The sequence below is a fragment of the Brassica napus genome, chromosome C9, assembly GCF_020379485.1.
Source record: "Brassica napus cultivar Da-Ae chromosome C9, Da-Ae, whole genome shotgun sequence".
Classification (NCBI taxonomy): domain Eukaryota; kingdom Viridiplantae; phylum Streptophyta; class Magnoliopsida; order Brassicales; family Brassicaceae; genus Brassica; species Brassica napus.
Window position 1 is genome coordinate 59,248,543 of NC_063452.1, and position 21,607 is coordinate 59,270,149.

The 21,607-nt window shown below is 36.0% G+C and overlaps 3 protein-coding genes and 1 long non-coding RNA gene across 18 annotated transcripts; 1 reads left to right on the forward strand and 3 right to left on the reverse strand.

Annotated features, from left to right (window-relative positions):
* Positions 1–6,426: 6,426 nt before the first annotated feature.
* Positions 6,427–7,703, forward strand: LOC106370616 (probable WRKY transcription factor 75). Its single transcript, XM_048769240.1, has 2 exons — positions 6,427–6,824; positions 7,391–7,703. Exons 1-2 carry the CDS (start codon positions 6,559–6,561, stop codon positions 7,566–7,568), a joined length of 444 nt encoding a protein of 147 aa, XP_048625197.1. The 5' UTR covers positions 6,427–6,558; the 3' UTR covers positions 7,569–7,703.
* A 488-nt stretch (positions 7,704–8,191) lies between these two features.
* On the reverse strand, positions 8,192–9,680 carry LOC106372326 (protein slowmo homolog). 4 transcript variants are annotated; one of them, XM_013812515.3, is made up of 3 exons: positions 9,411–9,680; positions 8,842–9,136; positions 8,192–8,665 (listed from the first exon to the last, which is right to left on the reverse strand). In XM_013812515.3, exons 2-3 carry the CDS (start codon positions 9,127–9,129, stop codon positions 8,402–8,404), a joined length of 552 nt encoding a protein of 183 aa, XP_013667969.1. In that variant the 5' UTR covers positions 9,130–9,136; positions 9,411–9,680; the 3' UTR covers positions 8,192–8,401. The 4 variants fall into 4 exon arrangements, with proteins under 4 accessions (XP_013667969.1, XP_013667968.1, XP_013667967.1 ...); XM_013812514.3 differs by having other exon boundaries at positions 9,391–9,680; XM_013812513.3 differs by having other exon boundaries at positions 9,258–9,680.
* Positions 9,681–10,034: 354 nt separating this feature from the next.
* On the reverse strand, positions 10,035–14,995 carry LOC106372328 (ARMADILLO BTB ARABIDOPSIS PROTEIN 1). The gene is made up of 19 exons (XM_013812516.3): positions 13,737–14,995; positions 13,395–13,558; positions 13,137–13,309; positions 12,947–13,067; positions 12,793–12,867; positions 12,623–12,717; positions 12,463–12,538; positions 12,222–12,329; positions 11,934–12,062; positions 11,768–11,836; positions 11,630–11,689; positions 11,419–11,542; positions 11,199–11,338; positions 11,052–11,115; positions 10,884–10,963; positions 10,746–10,810; positions 10,548–10,665; positions 10,338–10,462; positions 10,035–10,246 (listed from the first exon to the last, which is right to left on the reverse strand). Exons 1-19 carry the CDS (start codon positions 13,975–13,977, stop codon positions 10,150–10,152), a joined length of 2,124 nt encoding a protein of 707 aa, XP_013667970.2. The 5' UTR covers positions 13,978–14,995; the 3' UTR covers positions 10,035–10,149.
* Positions 14,996–16,832: 1,837 nt separating this feature from the next.
* On the reverse strand, positions 16,833–20,753 carry LOC106372329. Of its 12 annotated transcripts, none has more exons than XR_007329072.1 (9): positions 20,326–20,753; positions 19,606–19,696; positions 18,431–19,517; positions 18,263–18,331; positions 17,890–18,124; positions 17,706–17,805; positions 17,539–17,625; positions 17,320–17,446; positions 16,833–17,232 (listed from the first exon to the last, which is right to left on the reverse strand). It is a non-coding gene; the product is annotated as an uncharacterized LOC106372329 (long non-coding RNA). The 12 variants fall into 12 exon arrangements; XR_002661527.2 differs by having other exon boundaries at positions 17,706–17,782; positions 20,326–20,749; XR_002661528.2 differs by having other exon boundaries at positions 16,833–17,080; positions 17,176–17,232; positions 17,320–17,782; positions 20,326–20,751.
* Between the last annotated feature and the right edge of the window lie 854 nt (positions 20,754–21,607).

Below are 21,607 nucleotides of genomic sequence, written 5' to 3' on the forward strand. Positions count from 1 at the left end.
TCTAAATTCAACGGGATTCGAAGACATTGTTGGGAGATTGAAGGCTTTCGAAGAACGCATCAAAGAAGAAACCCAAGATGAAGGTCAATCGAATCTCATGTTTGGAAAGAATGATATGCAAGGTAGTGGAAGCTATAACAACTCGCGAGGAAGAGGCATAGGTAGAGGTTATGGTGGAAGAGGAAGAGGACAAGGAAGGTCTAATATTTCTGATGGTCATAACAAAGGAGGAGAAGCTTCAGACAAGACCAAGAAGGACTACTCTAAGGTTAGATGTTGGCGATGCGACAAGATGGGGCACTTCGTGTCACATTGTCCTACACGACCAAGAGAAGAAGCTAACCTAACGGAAACACAAGAAGCAGATGCATTATATATGCATGAAGTAGTATTCCTCAATGAAGAGAGAGTGTTTCCTAAGAGGTTTGATGAATGCGATGGAAATACGAGTATATGGTACCTTGACAATGGTGCAAGTAACCATATGACATGCAAGAAAGAGTTCTTCTCTAACCTAGATGAGAGCATCAAAGGCAAAGTCAAATTCGGTGATGGATCAAACGTCGAGATTGTTGGGAAAGGTTCGATCACGTTCATCGGAAAAACAGGGGAGAGAAGAGCACTCAAAGATATCTACTACATCCCAAGTCTTAAACACAATATCATAAGTCTTGGACAAGCAACCGAGATGGGTTGTGAGGTTAATATGAAAGAAGACTTACTGATGCTGAAAGATCCCCGTGGAAGGTTATTAGTACAAGTCGCAAGGCAACCCAACCGATTGTACAAAACGCCAATAGAGGTTGAATATCCGAAGTGTCTTCAAATACAAGAAATTGATGTTACATGGACGTGGCATGCACGGCTAGGACATATGAACTTTGGAGTCATGAAGAATATGGTAGACAAAGAGATGGTAGTAGGGATGCCTCAGGTGTTACACGAGAAAGATGTATGCAGCGCCTGCTTAGTTGGGAAGCAAACTCGGAAGTCTTTCCCGCCTAAAGCAAAGTATCGAGCATCACACGCATTGGAGTTGGTACATGGTGACTTGTGCGATCCGATATCACCATCAACACCAATAAACAATAGATATGTATTTGTCTTAATTGATGATTACTCAAGATATATGTGGACGATGCTGCTAAGAGAGAAGAGTGAAGCGTTCGATCGGTTCAAAAAGTTCAAGGAGTACGTGGAGAATCAAACGAAGCTACAACTCAAGACTTTCCGCACCGATAGAGGAGGAGAGTTCACATCTTCTGAGTTCATTCATTTTTGTGAAGAAAACGGTGTAACTATACATCTCACCGCACCGTATACACCGCAAAAAAATGGTGTGGTTGAGAGAAGAAATATAACACTAATGGAGATGACTAGAAGTTTGATGAAAGCTATGAAGATATCTAATCAGCTATGGGGAGAAGCAGTACGTCATTCAACGTATCTCATAAACCGCATTGCTACAAAGGCTTTGGAAAACAAGACTCCATACGAAGACTTGTATGTTAAGAAACCGAACATTGAGCATCTAAGGGTCTTTGGATGTGTAGCTTTTGCAAAAATCAACAATCCTCATCTTAAGAAGCTGGATGATCGGTCAAGGATGGTGATCAACCTAAGCACAGAGCCCGGCTCAAAAGCTTACAGACTCTATGATCCGGTCGCGAAGAAGATAGTTGTTAGTAGAGATGTAATCTTTGACGAGAAGAAAAGTTGGGATTGGTCCACACTATCAACAAATGTAGACGAAGAACCAGGATCATTCAAGCTTCCTCATATTGATGTTACAGAAGAAGGAGATGGTGATGAGCATCAAGATCACCAACATCACGAAGAGCAAAACAATAATGAAGAAGAAGAAGCTGTAGACGCAGATGAACAAGAGCAAGTAGTAGAGAACAACGATGCAAACCAAGACCCGCATGTAACATCAAGATATGGTCGTAACATCAGAAAACCAAAGCGGTTCGATGATTACATCCTACTCGCTGAAGTTGAAAGTGGCAGACTCTTGCTCACCATCGATGGTGAACCAGAAAGTTACATCGAAGCTGCAGTAATACAAGCTTGGATCGATGCAATGAAGGCAGAGATTGAATCTATCATCAAAAACAAGACTTGGAAGCTCGTCAAGAAGCCGGCAGGTGTGAAACCGATAGGTTTGAAATGGATCTATAAGATCAAGAGGAATGCAGATGGAACGGTGATCAAATACAAAGCAAGGCTAGTTGCAAAAGGTTACATGCAACAACAAGGCATAGACTTCAACGAAGTATTTGCACCAGTTGCTCGGATAGAAACCATACGACTACTCTTGGCGTTAGCAGCAACTAATGGATGGGAGATCCATCACTTAGATGTGAAAACTGCGTTCCTGAATGGAGACTTAAATGAGGATGTATACGTTACTCAACCAGAAGGCTTTGTGGAGAAAGGAAAGGAGGATCATGTGTACAAACTTAGCAAAGCACTATACGGTTTGCGTCAAGCTCCGAGAGCTTGGAACATCAAACTCGACCGTGTTCTCAAGGAGATGGAGTTCACGAAGTGCACCAAGGAACCTGCGGTATATCAAAGGAAACAGAAGGGGGAGCTTCTGATCATAGCTATATACGTTGATGACTTGTTTGTAACAGGGACTTCACTCAACGTTATCAAGCAATTCAAAGATGATATGTCAAGAAGATTTGAGATGTCAGGCCTCGGGAAGCTTACATACTATCTTGGTATAGAAGTAACGCAAGAAGCTGATGACATTCACATCAAACAAGAAGGATACGCGCAAGGTATACTTGTCAAGACGAAGATGGAGTCATGTAACTATACTCATGTTCCGATGCACACGAGTTTGAAAGTATCAAAGGCAGAGGAGGAGCCTGAGATTGATGCAACATCGTATCGAAGCATCATAGGATGCTTAAGGTATCTTCTTCATACACGACCGGACTTGGCATTTTCGGTTGGTGTACTAAGCATATATATGCAGAGTCCAAGAGAGAGTCATGGAGAAGCAGTGAAGCATCTAATACGATACATAAAGGGCACTACAGAGTATGGTCTCTTCTTCAAACGGGATGGAACAATGGAGATTACAGGTTACAGTGACAGCAGCCATAACATAGACGTTGATGATGGAAGAAGCACTACAGGGTTTATGTTCTACCTAGGAACATCGCCGATCACGTGGACATCGTGCAAGCAACCCACAATGGCACTCTCTTCATGTGAGGCGGAGTTCATGGCAGCTACGGAAGCTGCAAAACAAGCAATATGGTTAAAGGAGTTGATGGTCGAGATCATGAACAAACAAGACAAGAAGGTCCTGTTGAAGATTGACAACAAGTCAGCAATAGCCCTCACCAAGAACCCGGTGTTTCACGGTAGAAGCAAACACATACTCTCGAAGTACCATTTCATTCGAGAATGTGTGGAGTTCGACTTTATCGAAGTGAAGCACGTACCTGGAGTGGAACAGAAGGCATACATACTCACTAAGCCATTGGCAAGGATCAAGTTCGAAGCAATGCGCAAGTTCATCGGAGTTAAGAAGATCAACATACCTAAGATTCAAGTTGGAATTAAGGGGGAGAATGTTGGATAATTCCAATTAACTTGAGGAGCAAATTAACTCATTAAAGTGAAGTTTGATGGGTTAAGGAAAAAGGAAAACATATCGAGCTTAGGAATGTTTCCATATTATTATTAGGAAAAGATGTAGTTTCGCCCTTAGGAAAAGATGTAGCTTCTTCCTATATAAAGAGTTCTCATGGAGAGATGTTCCATCAAAAAGAAACACATTGAAAGGTTTAGTTTTGAGAGAGTTTCTAAATCTAATAAGAAGAGAAGTTCTTATAATCTTTGTGTTTGTGCAACTTTAATTGGTATCAAAGCGGTTGACGAGAAATCTGCAAGAAGACCAAAATACCCTTCGAGTAGGAACGAGACCCATCGAGTTAGAATTGGGAGGTGTGTGTGGCAGAGATCAAGTCAAAAGATCCTCGAAGTAAGTTGTGGGACACAAAATGAATGTGATCCTTAGTTTGAAGGAGAGAATGTGATATAACAAATTAAATCCCACATTGGAGAATTAGACAAATAGAGTCTAATATATAAAGAGCTGTCCAACTCTAATAGTACGAGGCCTTTTGAGAAGGAAACCAAAAGTTTATCCATGCGGGCTTGCTTCTAAGGATCAAAGTGGACAATATCGTACTAATCAGATAATATAGAGTTGGAGATGGGTTTAACAATCTCAACAGTAATCGTTTGAGATATTCTTTTAGGAAAATGAAACGGTAAAAGGAACACGTGCGTCTTCCAAGAATTTTCTTGTTACTTCTATAATATTCAACATCGACCGCTCTTAATAAGTATCCCTCTTTTTCCTATACACTTTGAATGGTCAAGCAATCATGGACTAGCAACAGCAGACGGTGAGCTACTTTGGCTTTTTTCTTATGTCAAATGAATTAATAATTAGGTGCTAAAATGGTCTCAAAGTTCAACCTCGGATAAGGATTATCAACCACGTCTGCGCCAAAGTAAAAATGTATTTGCTCTTCTCCTACAAAAAATAATAATTTAAGTTTGAATATTTACTGACGTCAAGAAAAAAAAACCATGGATTCTTTATTGACTCTCTTCATCTTGCCAACTAAACCAAAAAACGTAATAACACACGTCACAAGTTATATTATATCCATTGTCCATTCGTTTCATCTATTCAAAATTCAGAAGAAAAAAAAACAGTTTAGCAATTATTATTGGCAAGGTTCTTCTATATGAATCCAAACTTAGGAAACTTGTCAGATTTTTTTGGGCGTAAATATTAAATGTTTTATCAAATTTTTTTTTTTTTGACATAAATTACCAAGATAACTAGTAGTGGAAAAGACCAAAACTCTAAACGATAAGAAAGGAGAATACCATAAATCCCCGCTTCGAACAAGCACATCGATCTTCTTTCGCCACCACCGTCTGCAAAACAGATGCGGCCTGGGACAAGGTATCTCACTCCGCCGGAATTGCATGGATCATCGAGGATATCTCTCGCTCTTTGGACTCGCGGGGAGCACTAGTTCACCACAATGTTACTTCTGCTCTTGCAGCTGAAGCTCTAGCGATAAGAACAGCTTTCCAGACAGAATCCTTCTTGAACGTTACCCACCTTCGGATGTTCTCCGACAACCAAACCCTGATCAGGGCCATCAACGACAAGTTCTTCGAGAAGGAGATCTACGGTATCTTGAAATATATTGAATCATCGTCTTCTCGGTTTGTCAAATTGTCTTTCTTCTATCTTTCACGGGCTGAAAATGGACAGGCTGATGCCTTAGCCAAATTCATTTTCAGAAACCCAAACAATGTAATGGGCCGGCCTACGGGCTAAACTATTTTCTTTATCTCGTTAATGCATAATTTCATTGAACAAAAAAGAAATGAGAAGAAAAAACAGCTCCGAAAACACAAACTAACTAGATAAACTGAAGAAACAGATTGGCCGACAGGTGCATTGCCAAATGGAAAGTGAATCTCTGATAAAACATGAGACCATGCCCGGCAGAATGCAGCTAGCCCAAGGCGCTACTCCAATAGATTGACACCATTCTCACGCAGCTGTGCGAGATTCGGGCCTACGAAAGCTCAAACCCCATAGCTACCACCGGTAGCAGGAGACAAGCACCCGAAGCAAGAGACCACAAGTCGCAGAAGAGAGCTCTATTGCGCCATCTGGATAGTCACAGCTAGGAAACTTATCAATTCACTGATCATAGTACATGTTTATTATTTATACGGATAATAAGTAACATGACGTACTGACTTTCGAGATGTAGAAAAACTTAAACCCATATGACGTTTAAGAAAAGAAAAACTTGAAATATCACGTCACTAGAGATAAATTTGACGAGTCTCGTTCGTCAGTAATGGTCTTCCACAATACATTAGTGAGAATTCCATGTTCGTACGTGCATGCATCATTTTTAATCTACTTTACAAAATCTTGAAAAGCATTAGATTGATTCTTACGTCGGATACTACTAACAAGCCTTTCCTACCTTATGCAATAACTAGTGAGATGGATTTTTATTAAAGGCACTCTCTAATACTATAAATGTTGTTCTTGTATTTAGGTTATGCATGCATATATACTCTTGAGCTATATTTCAGTTAAGTACAATCCTTGGAAAGAATAGTCTTCTTATTTCTTGATTTAATTGTCTTTAGATGTATAAGAAGAATATCTTTGGATTAATGGGTTAATGATTAATAAATGTATGTAAATGCTTAATTCCTACGTGTCGTCTACGACACTGCCTCTTATAGTTATGCTTTTACTATTAGCATCGGGCCGCCTCTTCGTCTTTGACTTCGCAGTCTGCTCTAACACGAGGAATAAATGTCTATAAAATAAAAGACTAAACTATATTTTCCTTCACAAAATATCTTACACCTATAATAACAAACACACAAACAAATCAAAAGAATCTTCTTCTTAAAAAAAGTCAGGTCGATCGCTCTTTGTATTTTTATAAGATTCCAGAGTTAATTGGGAACATGGAAGGATATAATGATGGATCGTTGTATGCTCCGTTCCTGTCGCTGAAACCACATCAAAGCCTTTCTAAGTCGGAGTTAGAACAAGGCAGAGAAGAAGCCTCAAAAGTTAGCGAAGGTTCCTCGAGAAGCAGGGATTTGAAAAAGAAGAAGGGGAAGAAACAAAAGTTTGCGTTTCAGACAAGGAGCCAAGTTGATATTCTTGATGATGGCTATCGTTGGAGAAAATATGGCCAAAAAGCTGTCAAGAACAACAAGTTCCCTAGGTTCTTATTCATTCCTCCCTTTACTAGCTTTGTTATTCCTCTCTTTTTCTTATATTATATTAGATATAGAAAGAGACAAGAGTTACACTGTAGTGCTGTTTGTTAAGTTAGATGCGACCTTGTCTCTAATACTGTACAGCATATGCTCTGGCCAATCTCGAACCAAGATCGAGTCTAGATTGATTGTAACAAGTTTGCACATATGATTTGCTTAGTTCTAGAGCTAGATCAATGATCTATTTTTTTCTTTTATATTTTCCTGTGAAAATCAATGATTAAGATGTCTTTTGGTGAAAATCATAGGACTAAAATGTGCATTTGGTAACAAGTTTGATGACCACTTGCTCTTGTAAATAACTCAGTGATCAATATATGTACATTTCATTCACATCGAGTCTGGATTGATGCTAACTAATCTGCATATAGATTGAATTGTTATGTTCTAGTCCATCTAAAAACCATGCCTAAAAATGTAATTAAGTGTCTTTTGGTGAAAATGATCTTAAAAGTGGAAATGGGAACAATATTTTTTTCTTTTTAACAATGGCTTAAATATAAATGTGCAGGAGTTACTATAGGTGCACATATGGAGGATGCAATGTAAAGAAGCAAGTGCAAAGATTAACATCGGACCAAGAAGTTGTAGTCACGACCTACGAAGGAGTACACTCGCATCCCATCGAAAAATCTACAGAAAATTTCGAACATATTCTCACCCAAATGCAAATCTACTCTTCTTTTTAATACCTTTTATAACTTTGGAGCGTGTATCCTTCTGAGAGCCCATGTTGTAAATTATACAAATAAAAAGTATACTATTACAATTTTATGTATGTTGGAAAAAAAACAATGGTCAATTTGGAGATTGTATCCCAATAATTTTAACAAACTTATTGACTTATAAATAATACTAAGAACATAATTATTGGGGGTTATTAGGATGAAGTTTTTATCAGAATATAAGAATCCGTCTCTTAACTTTTAATTAAAAAAACTAAGAATCAGTTCTTAAAACTCTTATTCAAGAACCGATTTTTAGTTTTTTTGTTAAAAGTTAAGATACGAGTTCTTATATTCGGTTAAGAATCTCATCATAAGAACCCCTCAATAATCATGCTCTAAGTCCCTAGACATTTCATCGTCTCCAAATACCTTGTAAGCAATCTACATACAATGTGAAATTTTGAATTTGTTGGATGAATGTGAAAATATGATAACCCTAGTAAAACATACTCGCTAGCCTTACCTCAATTCCCTTCATCTCATGATACATGTTTTTTGTTAGTAACATCAAAGCCGGTCAGACCGGACCGGATCAGGTAGAATCACTAGAATTCTAGTGCACCGGTTTGGAGTTGAATTCAAAATTGGTCAGAAAGCTTCTCTGCTAAACATCGAGTTGCTAACACAAACAAGAGAAGTAGCTGGAGAAAAACAAAAAACAGAAGCTTGATCTTAACTGTCTCATGGATTTATTATTACCATGACACCAACACGTAGTCTTGAATTACCACAAAACATTCAAAAACAAGATACTGTAGTAAATCTGTTTAGTGTTTCCTTCTTGTTTGGATCTTTTAGACACGAGCTGATTCTGCTTCCATATACCTACAAATCCTCTCCATAACCTCTCGCCCTTTCGCGCTATTCTGCATGAACTTCTCCGCGCACTTCTGCTCAACTTTCTCAGCCATTGAGGCCAGAGCCGACAAGGGTTTGATCCGAATGCTTGTCTCCTGGCTACAAACCGTCCATGCCGATGGATTCTCTGGATGAGGATCATAGCTTATCCTCTCCTCCACTTCAACGAACTTCTGGAGACTAATGTTCTTTGTTATGAGCTGAATTAGAATTCGTTACGAAATAGTTAGACGTTTACCATGTCAAATGCCATGGTAAGCTAACCTAAAATACTCCTCTATGGTTGTAAACTACTAATAAATGCTTCATCCCAATCAAGCTTTCCTCCTCACCTACAAAAAATTACAAAACTTTGTGGAAGAAGCTGATGGGTTACCTGCATAGAACGTGATTTGCCATCCACAACAGTTGACTCAACGCAGTGGCAGATGTCCTGGCCCACGATCCGGTGAAGGAACCAAGGTCCAGGAGCGTGGATGGTGAGGGCACGAGTGGTGTGGAGTTTCCCAGTGTCAGTGTCAAGCTTGCGGTTCAAGGTGTCGACTTCGAGGATATGAGAAAGGATCCGTTTGTTCTCAGGGTCTGCAAACTTCCTCCACGAGGCGGCACTCACCCGCTCCCACGGGTGCTTGTAGACATGCTCTTGTCTATATGCTTTTACCATCAAGAATCTACAACAACAAAAAAAAAAACAGTACATAAGTTAAAAGTATGAATACGCAGAGGAATGTGACATGATTAACCAAAACCAAATCAAACCGAAAATCATGAATGTTTTTGCATACAACATACAAGTTTCAAACAAGAGATGTAACGTAGGAAAGATGATCTAGCTGATATAAACAGAACGAAGATCCGAATCTGAATACAACGAATCGTGGGGGAGAGATTCTTTTATATTAAAAGAAATAAAAAAGGTTTTCACTTTATTATAGTAGCTTCCACCTAGATCAAACCAAACACAATTTGGATCATCAAAGATTGATTTTTTTAGCTTAAATAAGCTTTCAGCGAGCAAAGATGAAGGAATTGGAGAATTTTTAAAACATTGATTTCGCAGATAGTGAGATTGTAAAATTGGGAAGAGAAGAAATATCCAGAGAGACAGAGGTAGGCAATTCAAGATCTTGGAATATTTCCCAAAAATGGAGAACGTGACGAGAGGAAAGGAAACAAAGCAATGGCGGTGATCGAGAGACTTGCGGCTTGTGTGTGTTTTTACAAACCACAATGGTTTTCTCTCGTCAGCGGTAATGGGCCTTTAAAAAAGCCTGTCCAAAAACTCCGATGATGGGCTTTGACTTTTGATAGTGTTGACTGTTGAGCAAAAGAAAGATTATGCAAACAAAGCATGGATGTCTAATGTGCGTTAGTGTTTTGTTTTCGGAACAAATTATTTCACAAGACTAGAATACCTTTCTTTAGTAACAAAAAGATTCTCAAAAACGATGCTTACAAAGACATTCAGAAGCTTACAATACTCTTGCTAGAACTGAATCAGTTGACACTAAACTTGTTGAGTTGGTCTAATTTTCTGTGCCATTTGTGGAAGCAACTTATACTTGGCAATTACAGAAAATCTAACTTCGAGGGCCTCTTGATATTACTGAGTTGAGCAAATCGCAGTAACAAGGATACAATCTGGTTATCTAACCAAAATAAAAGGAATCTAGTTATAAATGTTTTATACAACGGTTGAGCTAGCTTGGACTGGCCGTGTGAGAATATCTGTGATGTATGTCCGGATTTCAGGAATAATTTTCTTGATAAACATGGGAAACCTGAAGAATAAAATAAAACATTATTTGAGTTATAAAAAGGGACCAAAGCTAGAATTTCCAAAACAAAATTATAATGAATTTGATGGCGTACCATGTTTCAGAGCTGAGCTTAGTGTAATGTTCAAGAACGTAGAGAGTGCATGCTCGTCTTACGGCTGAAGCGTTGAATGTATCAGCTAAGTCATACATTAACGGTATGTTATCCACACAGATGTCCTGCACCAACATTTGGTAAACTCCATTTAGTAGTCGCTCTAACTTGCAAAAGAATAAGACCACCTAGGTTTTTGCGTATACATACCTGTGCGATTGTGTACTCACAAAGGCGCTTGAGGCCTTCGATAAGGTACTGATCAGCTGCAACAAGCAGATCTTGAGCCAAATGTTTGGTGATGTCAATTCTTCCTGTGTATATGAATCTGCACATTTTGTGTTTCATGCTAAGATTCTTTATCTCAAGTTTGGTAATATTTAAATGTTTGATTTTATAGAACTTTACCTCATCATAAGCTCAAACACTTCCCATGTTATATTTGGAATCTCCACGTTTTGGGCGTTCCGTTCCTAAAACCAATTCTCAAGTTAGTTGAGTGATTTCTATCTATATATGATGCAAATCATTTATTCAGAAGCTTACCTTGTAAAGCCCGTCAAACATTGCACGGAATATATCAGAGGAAGCTACCAAGCAAATCTTGTGAGCATAGAATTGTTTACCTGATAATATGCCATGGAAACACTCAATTAGAAAGTGTTATCCACAGGTAGAATTAACAGAAACATAGAATGGGATTAAATGTTGTACCATCGACTAGGAATGTGACATCAGACAAAGTAGGGTTGTTCACGAACTCCGCACCCAAAAACACCTTCAGTAATGCAATTAATCACAAGTCAAGACCACGAATCACAAGTAGTTTTTAAACTTGAAAAAAAAATGAAGTTTTCTTACCCGTTGGGTGGGTGAGGAAGGAGCTGAGTCCTCTGGCGCAAAGGAAGTAGCTTTTCTAGCTAATTCAAATAAAGCTCTTGAACTATATTTCTGCTGTTTCATGCCTGACAAGTATAGAAGCTCCAGCAGAAACTCTACTCCTGCATTAGTAATACGTATATTGATCAGAAACAGTAAAACCCAACAAAAATATATAAATTCTGAAAAATGAGATTATCACCATTGTTATCAATGAAAATTAATTTTCCATCTTTAGGGTCACAGAGATGTGCAAGTGCCAAAGCAATTCGCATTTGTATAGGGTTCTCAGTGGTTCTCATCACATATAATAATTGGTTCAGTACCTGAAAGAAGGGTTTGACATCAGGGGTCTAAAACCAATGTCATACTTTAACTAAGAACCAGTAGGTCTAACAGAAATAGGTACTCACCGGTCCTTGAACCTTGTTCTCTAGCCTCTTCAATGTCCTCACCACACAATCCCTAGTCGGCTGCAAATAGAAGAATATAAATCAGATTTTGGAAATGTTATAGATTGGTTTTGCAAACGTAAGCAGTCAAATGCATACTTGAACTGTGAAGTTATCATCTTGAAGCCTTTGAATACCTCCAGCCTTGATGAAATCTGCTATATTTTCCTAATTATGGAAAATTTATTTAGGTACTCATGGTATTATGTATAGTTAACAAAAAGTATAGATGTATCGAAAATTATTAATCATGAGCTTAGTTTACCTCGTTATCTGCAAGGCCATATAAAGCAAAGGCAGCATTGTGTTGCACAGATCCAGTATTCACATCAAGAAGATTTAGTAGTGAGATGATGCCTCCTCTTTGTCCTATGCCAGCTTGATTGTGTGTGTCCTGCAACATTTAAAACATTGAGGATATGCCAAGGTATTAAGATATGTACCAAGCAAAAATAAAATTGCAATTGTTCTTATCACATAAAAGGTCTGTTTTAACAATCAGACTCCAGAACCAACAAAGACATTCACATGCTAATTCAAAAAAAAAAAGTACCTGAGCCAAACGACCAAGAGCAAAAGCTGACATTTCCATGACCTGCTCATCCGATGACTCAAGCATCTTAATCAATGGTGTAATGGCACCTCTCTGAGCAATGTGCACCTGCATTATCATTTTGCCAGCTATGTTTAATAAGTTCTCTCTAGTTTGCATCCATCTTTTAATATTGTCAAAAGAAACTGAATTTGACTGAGCATATGTCAAGAATCATGTGATAACAGAGACTAGCTCATACCTTGCAATCTGAATCAGGCGAAGCAAATTGACCTATTAGTAATGCTGCTTCTCTCTGTGTCTCTAAGCAAGTGGAGCTGTAGCAGATAGCAATAAGTTACTAAACATATTACAAAATTTCAGAAGCAAATATCTAAGTAGAAAAACAATAAATAGCATACCTAAGTAAACTGATCACTGGTTGTAAGGCACCAGCACGGATAACCTCTTTCTTGATGTCAGGAGATGAGTGGACAAGATTTCCAATCGCCCCAATCTGAAAAATTCCATAATATATTAGTAGGAACAAAGCAAACCAATTGCAACTACTTAAAGCAAGGTAAGAACATACCGCTTCGCCATGCATAGAAGGATCTTCTGACTGAAGCATCAACACAAGCGTTGGCAAAGCATTCAACTCCACAATCTACACAGTTGCTTTTAATGTAAGAATCAAGCCTCTCATAAGCTCAAACAAAAGAAAGCATCATCACGTCAAAACATACTTGGTTCTTGTTCTCATCATTTCTAAATGAAACTGTTCGCAAGGCCCCTGCAGCAGCCCTCTGGACTTTGACATCCGGAAAATTTAAAAGCTCAACAAGTGGTGGAATGCCACCTTCAACCCTGAAAATACAAAAGGTGTAAGCATAGGCATGACCAAAACCATTAGGATTATCAAACAACAAACCATACCTTATATTTGTTTTAATCCTTGGATTGTCATGAGCGATATTAGTGATGATATCAGCAGCTCTCCTAATAACAGCGTTAGCTTCCATGCACCCAAGACAAATCCCGCGTCTCTTCAACAACTTCACAGTGGGAACTATGGCCCCAGCATCCACAATGAGCTGCTGGTAACCAGGCTATTCAACAAATAAATCTAACATTAATAAACAGAAACTGAGAGATTCACAACTCCTCATCCACATTTTAAAAGTTTGAGTTAACCTGAATAGCAGCGATAAGTCCAAGGGAAACAGCACAATCTTTCTCCAGCTTATGCTCGCACGATTTAGGAACGTTTGGATTGATCGCCAAAGACCACGGCGATTCTAGATATCTAACCAAAGCAGGGATGACTCCATTCTCCACCATCATCTCCACGTTTTCATCTATACAAACAGATACAGAATATAAAACTAATCCCAATTGACAAGTAGAATTCAAAATCTGTATAGATTCAATCAGATCTAGCAATAGATTGAGCAATCCAAAGCCGCTCCGAAACTAAGGAGAAGCCATTTCAACATAATCGCGGAGTCGAGGATTAAAAACGAAGGACTAGTGTACCGATTTTAGCGAGAGAGGAGATAGCAGCAGCAGCTTCTTTAACGGCTTCGCGATCTGAGAAGCCGGAGTTCAAAACCTCCACGTGGCGGCGGATCGAGGCGACGAAATCTGCTTCTTCGTCTTCGACCTCCGTAATCTGCATGACTATCGACGACGCCGCGTCTGTATCCCGGGACAGCTTTCGCTTCAAGTTCCTTCCGGGGAGGCGTGTTGTTCGCTGGCGCTTCTGTTGGCTCTCCATCTCTGGGGGGAAGACGACTGAGTAGAAGATTCGACGGTGGATTTGAGCTGTGGAGTTTGAAGGAATTTCATTTGGAGATCCGTTTGGGTTTATAGCACCCGAGAGCTTGGAGGAGGCGGTCTTTTGGGAAAAAAGTGTTTGGAGCCAAAAAAAATACTCCCGCGAGAGGGAAATAAGTTTTTTCAGACTCTGGCAATTTTTATTGAGTAGTTTAAATTAAAAACACTCTTATCTAATGTCTCTTTGAATATACACATCCAGAGTTAATATTTGCTAAATATCCTAACACGCTTAAAACTCCGTATGACTGTAGCAATTGTGTCTTTTTTTTCCTATTTTGCCCTTCGTTTTAGGCCACGTTGCTAAATAGGTAAATGTAGCTCTGTTCATTGTCTGAACATAGGTGATTCTCGACCACAATTTTTTTTATTTTTAATAGTTTATTCTTCATCATCTCTCTCATACTCTCTCCTCCATTGTCTTCGATGTTCACCATCACTTTTCTCTTTCTTAACTTTTCATTAACAGATTTATTCTCAATTATTTTCAAATAATCATCTTCTTATTTTACTATTTTTGCAGAAATTTAACAAGAAATCATATTTGGATTTCTCCATGTCCGACTTACGCTCGCCGCAGAGACTGAATAGCAGTGAAGTTGTGGTAAACAAAAAAAACAATCTATTATATTTCGAGATTTCATCGGAGCTCAAGAGATTTTTAGTATATATGGATGTAGTCAATACATGATAACTGCAAAGTAAGCAATTGTAATATCTTGGGTGTATAATGTAACATTTTTTTGTTACGCTATAAATGATCATCAACTTAATTCATATTTATCACGTAAAATATTTGTTAATTGGATCTTTAGTGGCTAAATTCTTACGTATCTGTGTTGATAACATACAATGTTAGATGAAACGAATTTACCACTGGGATATAGTTTGCTAAAAAAATTATTAGCCATTATTTCCAACATTAGTGATTAATCATTATTGTATACTAGGGGTTTTCCGGGCTACGCCCGGATTTTTCCTATAATATTAGTTTAATTTTTATATTTATATTTAAAAACGAACAAATATGATATACACTGAAACTTGTTATAGAATTATAAACATAAATACAAATTTAAAACTATTTGAAATAATTTATTGTGTTTTATTGGTGTTTTATGTTGGATATTAGTAAGATTATTAAAAAGTTTAACTAAATTATAAGTTAAGATATATATATATATATATTCTTTATCTTGGTTATTTCTTTTTATGTAAAACAATTGTACAGCTTATAATTAGTACTGTATAAATTTTGATTGGTTTTAAAATTATTAAGTTTCATTTTTGTACTTGTCTTTAAAAGAAAGTACCACCGATTTGTATACCGTTTCTTTATTTGTTGTCTTCAATTTATCGTTTTAACCAAAACAATTTTGTCAACCTTCTTAACCAAAATTTAAATTAACATTTATTGTTGCTATTTAATTTCTTTGTTTTTTTTTAAAGTTTGTTTGTGATAGAAAGAAAATTTTGCTTCATGATTTGAAATATTTTTAGTTGTAAATTTATAGAAGGTTTACTTTCTTACCGTTGTTGATGTAATATTAATTTAACAGTTTCTTGTTTTAATTATTTAATTAATCAGATTTTTTGGAAAAAATTTTGAATATTAATACTATTATTTTTCTGTTTGCTGGGTAGTGTTTGTGTGCTCGGTCATCCCTTTATGCAAGGCTGAGATACTTGCTCAAACATGGTCTTGAATGACCTTTCGAAAACAGGTATGAGTGAGGACTTCAAACCTAACTTAAAAGCTTTCTGAAATTTATAAATGGTAGATATATACAAAAATTACCACTGTCTGAGGTCTGGAATTAGGTTTTAAATCAAAAATTCTAAAGAACTCTTAACTTAAATTTGATTTAACACATTGCAAGACATTTTGTGTGTTTCTGAAAATAATTTATATACAAAAACGGTTTAAGAATTCTAACTCCTACGGTTTGATCATGCCCTACAATCTGAGTTGCAAACCTACAAACTGCATTATTTTTATTCTCGTATTTGCCTCACTTCTTCTTTTGTGTGTCATGACCTTTTTTTTAGGTTCCATGACCTTTGTCTATGATGCTTTGATAGTATTGTGTACAAACTCAATATTAAATTTTACTTTAGTTATACACATTCTAAGTTATTATCCAGGCTACACATGTTTATATTAATAATTTGTTTATAATAATTTTAAAATTATCAAAATAGAAGATCGTTTTTAAAATTGTAACCTTATAATTAACTACCATTTTCTATTTTTGGATATAAATACACATAAATTGTGTTTTAAATGTACTTTTCATATGTAATACACATTATGTAAATATTTTTTTTGTATATGTAATCTTATGATATAATATTTTATAATCACATTTAATATGAGTAACATATACTAATTATTGAATAAAATTAAATTGCATCTTTTTCCCCAAAAAAATTACTGTTTAAATAAAATATGTTCTATAAATATTGAATAATTTGAACACTAATTGTTTTTGTTACAGGATATTATTATTAGCATATTGTTTACAGTTCCATAATCTTAATATATGACTGCTGCTACTGATGTTTAGAAGGACTATGCTTTTGATTTCAAATTGCAAAATTCTTGATCCATTGGTTATAACAAATTTGGTTTAGTGTCCTAAACTTTTGAGAGTTCCAAATTTGGTTTAGTGTCCTAAACTTTTGAGAGTTCCAAAGATGTGGACGTGGACACTCTAGATGCTATAGCTCAATCCCTTTTCTATATTGGGATTATTATCGAGCAGAGTAGCTAACATTAAACTCTCGAGCTTCCAATTGTACTTAAACTCTTAATTTGCACATGATTATAAGAATAAGATCATCAAGAGTAGAATCGAAGGAGTATAAGCAGCATAAGATTGTGTAGACCATATAAACACAGCACCCATGTGACCTGAGATAAAGGAACATAGACGACAACGGGCTCACCAAGTTCCTTAAGTGGCACATGCCTTAATTTTTTTTTATCAGCACCATTAACATCAGTCGGTAAATCTACGTTGAAGTTTGCATCCTCTTGTCTTCTACTATCAGGAAGAATTGTTCACGTATATGATGGAAGAATGGCTGTTTAGAGTAGATTTCTGACAATATATTTTAGAAACTCTCAGGAGCTAACCTTCTGGTAAGCTTTGACCATAACTTCTCTCACTTCTTTCAAGGGTTTTACTTGATTCTGCAGAGACCAGACCACAGTCACATCATATACATAAAGTGATTATTACATAATTATTAAAAATGATATTTACTCATGCAACTGCACCTGTATATCAGTAATAGCACGATTAGCTTGAAGCTGAAAGAAAGAATTGCTGAGAAGATTCTTAATATTACCATTTTCACTCCACAACTGATTTAGAAGCATGTTATTATAGCTCAAATGGAAGACCCTTAAGAATATAAGAAACAAAACAGTCTAGGTCGATCAGTGGGCTAATCATTTTACATCTTATGGATATAATATATACTATCAGATACTTACTAATGAACATAAACAAAAAAAATTATCACTTCCTTTGAGAATCGTAGCAACAGTGGGTTCCACCTTCTCATTATCAGGATTATAATACTACACAAACAAATTGAGAGTCATTTTTTCTACAATTTTGATAGAATAAGCAAAACGTGTTTTGGACAGGAAGCTAAAACCTTCGTTCTCAAAAATGAGATGTGGCTTTTAGCCTTGCCTCAATCTTGTTCCACTTTTGAAGAACCCCGCGAGCACCCTGTTAATTTGTATTGAGAAAAGCTATTGAGCCAACCAATCCAAACAAAAGTCAGAGAAAAAGAGTTGCATAAAGAGCAAGAAAGTGTTTGTGAATGTACTACTTACACTTTCTTCGATGATGACAGAGCCTTTTAAGTTTTTTTTTCCTCGAGAAAGGGACGGCTCTGCATAAATATCCATGCTTCTGTAGCACAAAGCTGCTTGAAGTGTTTCATGATCATATGGTGAGATATGACGCTAAGCCGAGGGAAACCACATAGCAGCGCAAGCTGGAACACATCAAGTACATTCTCAGTGTTACGCAAACCATGTTGTAAAAGACATCCACAGAGCATTTCAGCTGACGAACCACGTACGCGTCACGAAGGCAGCAAATTCATCAAAAAAAAAGTCAGCTTTAATCTTTACTAAGAGAATGTTAGAAGAAGTGAAGCAATATTTTGTACTAAGAGTAATGGAAACAAATAAAAACGCATACCACAGATTGATTGAGACTGTATGCAACTTGCCATGTCTTTTGGCTTACTTTTGATATCACAGTCGATCCCTGTTAATTTAAAAACATAAAAGAGACAGATTTAGTTTGTATTCGGTTAATTAAAGATCTGAACTACCCAACGAATAAGTTTTATAAGTAGGGCTTTACAATAGTATTTGCACGAATTTTTAAAGACGAAGATAGCAATAGGAATTTGAAGAGGTATTCTAGAGGCTGTACGAACTTGAATAAGGGATGAAGAAGGTGGGTTAAGCTGAAATTAAGATATGAATAAATAAAGGATTGGATGATTGAGAGTAAATACTTAATAGTTATAACTTCAACGAAACAGAGAGTTGCAGAAATCAATCGGCAATACCATGGAGAAGTGGAAGAGGCAAAACGATATCGACGGTCATTGGGTGAAGAAAGAGAGTTGGGCTTATGGCTACAACAAAATATTAACAGGCCATAGCCCGTGTAAATTTTATGCTGCGTAAAGGAATGTATATGTGGCAAATAAAAGCTTTTTCATTGGCCTGAATAAAAAATCTGACGTGGCACGCTGTATGCTCTGCGTATTCGGCTTTTAGTAGTGTTAGATGTTAGGAAAACTAGACAGAAGAGAGAGAGATGTACGAAGTAGTGGTTGTATACAAAACATTTAGTGTAATTCTTAATGTATTATTAACTGTAATTGTTAGTTGTTAAGTATACGTATTATATGCTAACAATGTAACATAAATCGATTCTTTTTTTTTGTCAACAAATAAAGTCTTTTAAAAATGTCATAGCCAATTTAGCAGAGTATATATATAATTTCAGTTAACTGTTGAGAGAAAAAAGTAAAGTTTATGCTATATTGGTAACATGAAAGTAAGGCATAATTTTAACTGTTAATTCAGTAATTTGTTGCTACAATCTTTAGTATATATATGCTGATGAGATTTGAGATGAGAGAGAAGTGTAAGAATTGGTCTAAGATTTTCTTTTATCGGGTAAAAGTATTGTTAAATGTGTAACTTTGGTGTAAGTTAATCCGTGAGTTAAAAGTACATGAATTTATCATTTTAGACAAACATGAATATGTGTTCTATAACATAAATAAAAGCGGGTAACTAAACAAATGCCAGCTAACATAAATATTATGTTAACCACTACTGTCCGAACAAGCTAAAGTGAAACGATGTGTCTGATGTTCCCCTTCATCAGTATGATATGTGGTGTGGCTCACACTTTCCTCTAAGCACAGAAACTGAAAAATGGATGGTGGCTGAAATTAAGTTAGTGATGGAGGAGAAAGTGTGAATCATCACAATTGAGAAACAAAGACTTGAACTAACCTTGTAAAGTCTCCGTCCATTTCGTATTCTTTTTACATGCATCCTACTTTGAAGCCGCTAACCAAACATGTAATCATCTAACATGTAGCATCTAACCAACCAATTATTAGTTAACTGCAACCTATTTTGGAGAAGCTAACAATTAATACATCAACTAATAACAATTATTTTATAACATCTTAACAAACCTTTAACCCATTGGGGAAAAAACTTTTGTAACATCTAACTTAACATGCATCAAGTAATGACAGTGTCTTTTCTAACAGCTAGCAAAACGACGACTATTATGTAACATATTTCCAACCATATATCAATTAGCGGCACATTTTTTGGTAGCAGCTAACCAAATATGGTACATATTAGTAGTATCGAGGCATATATTTATTAGTTAACGGTAATCTATTTTGTAGACGCTAAACGAACATATATCAGTTAACATCACATATTTTGTAGTTTTTAATAAGACAATTAAAATGTAACAAGTATGTCCGAAACGTTTAACTTATATGTTATCATTCATGAATTCCAAATAATGATATGTTACCAAAACTCACATAAAAAACATATGAGTCATGATATACAAAATCATCCGAGACAGTGAATCACTCAACAGACATGAATCAAGACTACGACAGAGCTATGAATCAATGTTTCTATAGTACTTAAGATGAACGGGAGGAAGATCACAACGTATAAGGAGATGGCGAGGGAATAGTTTACCTTTGAAGAAGAATTCATCCGGAAGCGAAGAACGTGGTGATGGAATCGCCGTTGGAAGCATATCGCCCAGCCGTATGAACCGTTTACCATCGTTTTCGTTTCCGCGTCTACCGTCTTCTTCTTATATGCTTCTTTGTTTCTTCTTTCTTCTCTCATATTTCCCTTTTCATATATCTATGTTTAATCTTTTCTCTCTCTTTGGTATATCGAGTGGTTGAGATAAATCGAATCATATGTAATCTTTCTACAGGATTTGGTAGGGTCCTGAGTAATAGGGATAGAATAGTATTAATTAAAATTATACAGTACAAAATACAAGGGTGTGGTAGTTTCCTAATATTGGTCTTGAAAATGTATATCTATCCTAATTTCTCTTAAATATATTATTTAGTAGATTTTTCTTTGGATTTATAGTTTAGTTTTGTACTTTATTCATTTTTATTTTATAAACTGATTCATTTATTTGTTTTAAAATATTTGTTTTAAATATCTGTTATTATTATATATTAATCTTTGAGCATAATTTTCAACAAACTTTTTTTTATTAATTTCTCTGATTTCGATGACCGAATGAATTTACTTTTTTGTTGGTCTTGATTTGATAAAATATGAAATCAAATAGTAAATATATTTTACTTTTTATTTTAATTGATTCTTTAGCTTTTGTATGCTATATTATTTATTTTACTAAACTGTTTTTATGGAAAATTTTACGTTAAAAATTAGTTAGTTTAGATGTATTATTAATTTTATATATATTTATGAGATATTAAATATTGTGCTAATATAAGCATGTTTAGTAATAATCTCTCAATAGTTTCTCAACCAATAAATTAATGGAAAAATAAATAAAAGAGAAAGTGTAAATAAAAATAGAAGAGCTTCTTTGTAAAACCAACTCACCAATATTTTTTCGAGACTAATTTTCACATGTTCTCATATACTACAGTTAGCTTAAACGCTGATTTGATTGTTAATCTTTGTCGCTCTATGCGACGGAATATTTTTCTGGAAATCGCAGGTTGAAGTTGAAGAAATCAAAAATATCGGGTTTTCTAACATTTTTTCATGATATTTGTTTCTGTTTTAAGTTTTTTTTTTTTACTATCAATAATGTTTTCACAAGCAAACAAGTGCATACATAACAGACAAAATTTAACAGTCATAAACACAAAAATCAAAGTTCCAAGAGACAAACACAATACTAAGACTCTCATCATCATCACCCAAGCCGCCGGAGAAGCTCCGCGAGCAACTCCTCGTCGCCTTCAAAGCTGAGATC